The sequence below is a fragment of the Trematomus bernacchii genome, unplaced genomic scaffold (assembly GCF_902827165.1).
Source record: "Trematomus bernacchii unplaced genomic scaffold, fTreBer1.1, whole genome shotgun sequence".
Classification (NCBI taxonomy): Eukaryota; Metazoa; Chordata; class Actinopteri; order Perciformes; family Nototheniidae; genus Trematomus; species Trematomus bernacchii.
The window spans coordinates 15,532,802-15,539,695 of NW_022987720.1; the positions used below are offsets into that span (position 1 = coordinate 15,532,802).

Below are 6,894 nucleotides of genomic sequence, written 5' to 3' on the forward strand. Positions count from 1 at the left end.
TACTGTTTCGACTTTTTTTGTTGTGAAATTATATACAAATGAAACACATGTTTGAATTATGCCAAATTGTAATCCTTTTTATTCATCATCATACAAAATGAGAAATAACAAATGGTACAGAGCAAATTGAAATGTCATGTAGACCTTTAAGAAACATATAATTAGAGAAACAAGTGACTCAGATGCTCCCTGAGGCTGACGGAAGTACAGCAGCTTTTTCTGAATATGAATAATAAAAACAAGATTGACAAGAAGAAGACGTAATAGAAATGATAACACATGTAATATAATCAGAATGGTTTATCCTAACTATATATTACAAATAATGCATTTGTCTTAAGAGGCTGGACAATTAGTTTCATGTTTAGTTTATCAGATGATTTTTCTTATAACAAATACGCTTTTTACATTTTCCGAATCTCACATTTAGATTTGCACGTGGGTGGTTCTTTTTAAAAAAGCTTTGAAAGTCAAATATTCCAAGAAAAATAAAGGAAATGCATAAATCTTTCAGCTACAATATCATTATCAATATCATTTATATTGTACAACAACCCAAATACAACAGCTTATTCTAGGATCACAAAATCGGTGTAATTTACAGCATGTATAACATTTGTTTTTCCGTTTACCTCCAACTAGCTAATGCCCAACCCAGCACCTAACAGTAAAACAGATCTACGACTTAAACATCACGCATAACTATGACTGTGAAAGAAACAAATTGGTTTCAATATTTACATTTTTTCAGTTTTCCCAAAACAACCCCTGATGTCATCTACTTTATTGTTCGCCAGTCTTTCACCAACTAAATCCACCTCGCCTATTTTCTGTCTAACACCAGTCCCTTTTATAAAGGATCTACACGTAGTTTTTATTGGGGGCAGAGGCAGCGCTGTTGCTGTAGTACTTGGCGGTTCCACCGGAGCCAGAGTTGGGCCTGCTGAAGCAGCAGAGCAGACCTCCGGCCAGAAGGAGAAGCACGCCGGCCCCCCAACCCACAAAGATACATGCTCCGAGCTCCTTCTTCTGGTTAGCATGGACCAGGGGGTCGTTGAAATCTCGCACAATATTGTGGGCGGCCCAGCTGACAGCGATGATCACCAAAAGGCCCGACAGAATCATGCCAATCCCAGACACCAGGCCGATCTTGGGCTTGACATCTTCGTTCTCTATGCAGGTGGTGAAGTCGGCCCCACAGAAGAGCATCAGGATGCAGAGGCTGCTCAACATGCAGGCGATGATGGTCAAGGCACGGGCGGCCTGCAGGTCAGAGGGCAGCACCAGCAGGGAGTCGTAGTTCTTGCACTGCTGCTGGCCGGTACTCTGCACCACACAGTTTTTCCACAGGCCCCCTTGAGTGCTCTGCACACACACACACACACACACACACACACACACACACACACACACACACACACACACACACACACACACACACACACACACACACACACACACACACACACACACACACACACACACACACACACACACACACACACACACACACACAGAGAAGGAGGTCAGTCATTTGATAACATAATCATGTACTGTATGTCCATTGGTGGAAAGTAACTAACATGTATATGCGTGTTTCCAGTTTATGCTGCTTCTACTCAACAATCCAAAGGGAAATATGGAAGTTTTCATTCTACATTTTTCAAAAGATTAAGCATTTTTAAACAAAACATGATGAGCTCATATCATAGGATTCAATGTTAAAGTTGAAACCCCTGATTTTAAATCTTCTTTACAATGCCTTCAACAATTAAAGTTACAGTTAAAATAAACATTCTTAGGTTTTACTTTATTTAAACTCTCATGACTCACCAGGACTATGATCATGTGTATATATGATCAGATTTTAATTCAAAATGTGGCTTAATCTTGTGTGTTGCACAGAAAGTAGTATCACAAATCTTTTTAATTTTAGAAATGGTGGTTCTGGTTTGTCAATGTACTTAAATAACTTCCAAGTATGTACTACATACTTGGAAGTTATTTAAGTATCTTTTAATCCAGTGGTATTGGATTTATGTTGGGATTTATATGTTGATTTTACATCCCTGCCATACTTAAACATTTTCTTCCCTTTTCATTACCTGTGCAGTCACAATGTTGGATCCCGTGAAAGAGGACACCCTCCAGCGTGGGACAGCGCAGCATACGATGGTCCCGATCAAGCCCAAGACCCCGAGGGCCACACACACAATATGGACTCCAGCAGATCCCATTCTGTAAAAGTACAATAAAGAAATGCACAAGGGGAATAATTCAGCCTTATCAAACAATGTCTGGTTAGTTTTTGGTATTGTCTCTCAATAACGTTGCAGACCCAGCTATCATAGGAGGAGGATGCCTTCTTTAATTGGCTTTCCCAAGATCTAAGATGTTCTACTTTTCTTTCCTCTTAAAGGCTTTGAAATGTGTTTATTTTTGTTAGTTGCTCATATGATTAGTTTTAATTCTATTTTAAAATCCCAGTACTGCTGTTTGATACAACTGGTTCTCCCCTTTTGGATAGAAGATCAGCTGGTGAATCTCCTCTCATGATCCGAGTTGTAAGAGCCCTTTATCTGTTGTTGCTCTGGTGTTACCGGTGATCTGTATGGGGGTTTTGTGATCACATAGCTGAACACACAAACATCCAATCTCTCTGACAGTCCCTCACAGGATTGTGTTGCTCAGGGCTATGTTTTAAAACTCCTTCAAGTCCTGACAGGTCCTGGACTTCTCCATCTCATAGGAATTGTGGAACCACTCCCTCAAATCTCCTTACCTGGAAAATCTTTCTCACTGATTTATTTTCGGCTCAGTTTACAATTCAACTTAATGCAAATTAAATTAGAGTAAAAAGGTAGAAAGAACTGAACACACACAAGACAGGTAACTATGATGAACGATGCAAATTCTTAGCATGACAAATTAAGCAGTTTAAGTACTTTTGATTCAAACTAAGGGGATCTTTAATATTATAAATATATTTTAAATATATTTTATTTAAAATGTTGAATAAGTTTGAATGTTTTGTTTTGATAATTGGTATATTTTGATATCTCAAAATGTTAAACAAAATAAGTAACTAAAACTTACTTGTACATTCAAGTGCTTAAACTAGACTAAATAATAAAAACACATATGCTTAAAATAATTTCTGATTGTTTCAACACATTCAAAGCCTTCCCTTTGTTCTTCATCCATACAGACAATTCAAATAATCCTTAAGCATAGGAAAACACTAATAAAAGGCAGATTTTCTTTAAATGTGAATGTCTCATATTATTCCCAAAGATGACCTTTCACTTTTACCAAACAAATAATTCCGATAGATTTTTTTAAACAGAATTTATTCCAGTCAGTGTAGCTTGGGATGGTTTTAGACCAGGACATAAATATCTTACTTCAAGTATCTCAGAATTACATATATTTTAACTACCATTTTTTATTAAAATGAAGTGACGCATGAGTAGTGTTATCAAATCAAAGATAAATACAAAACAACACAGTTATTTTGAAAAAAGACGAAAATGCTGCTGAGCCTTTTATACTTTTTGATTTTCCTCCCTTACAGCTTTATATTTGCACTTTTCATGATTTACTGGTGCCAATGCAAGGACATTCAACAAATCCCTAACCAATCCTTTCGTCTTCTGTCTTGTCAAGCTTTTGCAGAATCATATACCTTCAAAGCTCAGGCTTTCCATGAGAATGAAAAATGGATAGAAAAAGATGCATACCTTATATTCGTTGTCCGCTAGACTTGATTCGAAAACTTCAAAAAATGATGAAGTTGAGATTCTTCTTTTCTTCCTGTGTGAGTTGTTTTGAAGAGGCTGTTTTCTGATGTACAGTACTAGTGTTGTGCAGAGACTGTGTGATAATATGGGGTATTTGTAGAGGAATGTAAGGGGTAGGGTGGGGTTGTACTCCAACAGGGGAGTGCACAGGAGGGAAAGACCTCAAAACCAGACTGGACTTGTCCTATACGCATGTTTCCATCTCTGTTTCCACCTTCTTTCTTCTATGGCACACTGCTGTGGATACACCTCAGAGTCCCTATGAAAAACAATGTTGTGATAGCATCAGTTATCTTTTTTTTTCTAAATGTATACAAAGATATACAGAGATGTTGCTGTGATTATTGATGAAAGTGAGTGACTCATTGTGATTGTAAACATCATGCGTTGTATACGAAGAAAAAAGAAACTGAGTCATCTAAAGGCTGAAAATGTATTTCTGCTCCCAGACAAAGGCGCCCACACTTCCATACCGGCACACCTTAGATTCCCCACCCCCATACACCTACCTCTGTCGAAACTGTGATGACGAATAAGGAGACCAATTTAGGAAACTGAGACACTGACACAGAGTGGGTTTAGGAATTTTGCGCAAGATTTGTGGATTTCATGGATCATAACGACACAAAAAGGAATGTTGTGTAACTTTAGATGGTTAGACTTTATTAACAAATAAAGAAACACTCAGACAAATTGAAACTAACACGCATAGTTTTGGTTTGCATAATCTAGAGACCAATTTAGATTTTAGTTTCAAAAAGGGTTGAGTGATGCAGAGAGACAGGCTATATTATTCTCTATATAATAAGTCAAAGCAATCAACCTCACATAATTCACATTTCACTTTCATATTAACTGAATTAAACTAGATGCTGTTTCAACTTTAATATTCATCTAAGAGCAGACTTAATTGTAATTTAAAAATAATAACATCAAATGTCAGCAACAATGAGGAGCATTTCTGCTACCTATTTGCAATTTTAACCCACAATTGAATTGGCTAAGACTCCAGTTTGACTTCCTGTGCCACTTTTTTCTCTACAATATCACACACTAAATAAGCTCCATTTCAAGTAAGTGTCCTGTATTCAAATATGTTACTTAGGTTATAGAAGTGTTAGTAGCTAGATTAAATAAAAGTATTACATTACTTACAATGTGAGTAATGCTATACCCAAGAATATAGCCCCTTATTATATTACAGAAGGTTATAATATAATGAATTACAATATTGCTTTATTATTACAAAAATAGAAACACTCAAATTAAGCACAAGTACCTGCAATTAGTATTTTAATAAATGTACATACATCCGTTCACTGTCCCTGCCACTGTAAACTGAGCTGAAAATGTATCCAACTTTTAAAGGGCCCATGTCATGGCCATTTCCACTGATCATAATTACATTGTTGAGGTATACTAAAATAGATTTATACTGTGCAATTTTCCAAACTCACATTGGTTTCGCATACAGCATCTCTGTCAAGCATGTGTATTCAGCAGTATTCACTTTCTCCACTAAACGACTCGTTGGAGCTCTTGCCCCCCCCTCCCTGTGAGCCTAGTGTGCTCCGATTGGTCAGCTCGGCCACTCGTTCTGATTAGTCAACCACCAGAGAGGCTGCGCCCATGTCAGTGCTTTTCCCGGCTGCTCTCAGCGTAACATCAGTCTTATCATGGCGTCGGTACAGCGGTATATTTTATATACATATATATTTTTAACTGTTGTTATAGAAGAGTGTGACGGCCTCAGGGCCTTTGTCTTACGGTGGGGTGGAGCTGAAGAGGGTAATCAGCGCGATCACGGACACCTCCGTAGCCGGTGCTATTAATCCCAGCGGCCCGGAGTCTCTCTCCAAAGCGGCTGCAGAAGGACGAACTGAGCGACCCTCTCCCCTCGACCACCTGTCTCTGCATTTACTACAATAAATGTGCCGTGGTTTTGTAAACTCGTGTATGTCTCCTTGCCTTTCCGTTGTGGCCTACGAGCTACTCTCATAACAAAGAGTAAGTTATTTTTACCCGTTATAAACTACTACTGTTTGATGAGAAATCAAATCATGGTTTGCTATATATGAATTCAGGGAAGAAAGGATAGGCCTACTAAGTATTTCCATTAAACTTTATTTTTAGAAATGTACAAAATGAACATAAATATACATATATACAGGGTATATCATCCATTCCTCCTCCTCGCATCTTGCCTGCGCACAGTCGGTGCGGTGCCTTTTAGCACCCTCAGTAGTAGTAGAATCCCTTCCCCGTCATGGATTGTCCGCCAGGATCTGGCTGGACGAAATCAAATGCAAATCACAAAATATTAGAGAAACTTAGTTGTTTTAGATTCGTTAGTAGTAGTTGTGTAATGAACAGCTTGCCTGCTAATATGCTAACCTAGCTTTGTTTACCTTGGTAGCTAACACGATATGAACGTTAGCTTGGAGGAAAGGCAACTATAATGCAGTGTAATAAAACTACTATGAACAAAAGCTAGTGGTTCATATTAGGCTAGCAATAACGTGTTTATAATTGCAATCGTATACGGGTATTCTGCTACGTTCGGTCATACAATGTAACTTGCATGAATACATTGTTTTGCGCTAGCATACAGCTAGCCTCGTTAGCTACATGCAGTATATGTACGGTCACAATGTACGGTAAATCACAGTACAGTATACTGTATGAGTATTCCGTGTGTGTGACTGCAGACATTCTCCTGCCATGACAAACATGTAAGGCCATCTGCTGACATTGTAGTTGATATATTTAAACGCTAGCAACGTAGCATCACAAAAATGTTTTTCTGACCGAAACTAGCTCTAGCTCCGTGTGTTAGATCGCTACGCCAGCTATAATGTAATTACGTTTCGCGACTGACCGGCAAATCACCCGGAGTATACTGTCAATAGGTATTTTGTGTGTGAATGCAGACATTCTCCTGCTATGAGATACATGTATGCAAGGCCATCTGCTGATATTAGAGTTGATATATGGAAACTCTAGCAACTTAGTTAGCACTGTGTCAATGGCTTAGCAGTCCAACACAGTTTACACATTTAAACAGTCTTGTTTGATAAATACACAAATAACAATG

General features: G+C 38.2%; 1 protein-coding gene across 1 annotated transcript; it reads right to left on the reverse strand.

The window, feature by feature from the left end:
• Window positions 1-62: 62 nt before the first annotated feature.
• On the reverse strand, window positions 63-3,921 carry cldni (claudin i). Its single transcript, XM_034142788.1, has 3 exons — window positions 3,741-3,921; window positions 2,106-2,238; window positions 63-1,365 (listed from the first exon to the last, which is right to left on the reverse strand). Exons 2-3 carry the CDS (start codon window positions 2,235-2,237, stop codon window positions 862-864), a joined length of 636 nt encoding a protein of 211 aa, XP_033998679.1. The 5' UTR covers window position 2,238; window positions 3,741-3,921; the 3' UTR covers window positions 63-861.
• Window positions 3,922-6,894: the final 2,973 nt, after the last annotated feature.

What these genes read in the sequence shown, in the direction of transcription:
- cldni (XM_034142788.1), bottom strand. Translation starts at nt 2,237, where the DNA reads ATGGGATCTGCTGGAGTCCATATTGTGTGTGTGGCCCTCGGGGTCTTG. An exon ending in CCAACATTGTGACTGCACAG is followed by an intron (nt 1,366 to 2,105) that starts GTAATGAAAAGG and finishes GTGTGTGTGCAG; the next exon opens with AGCACTCAAGGGGGCCTGTG.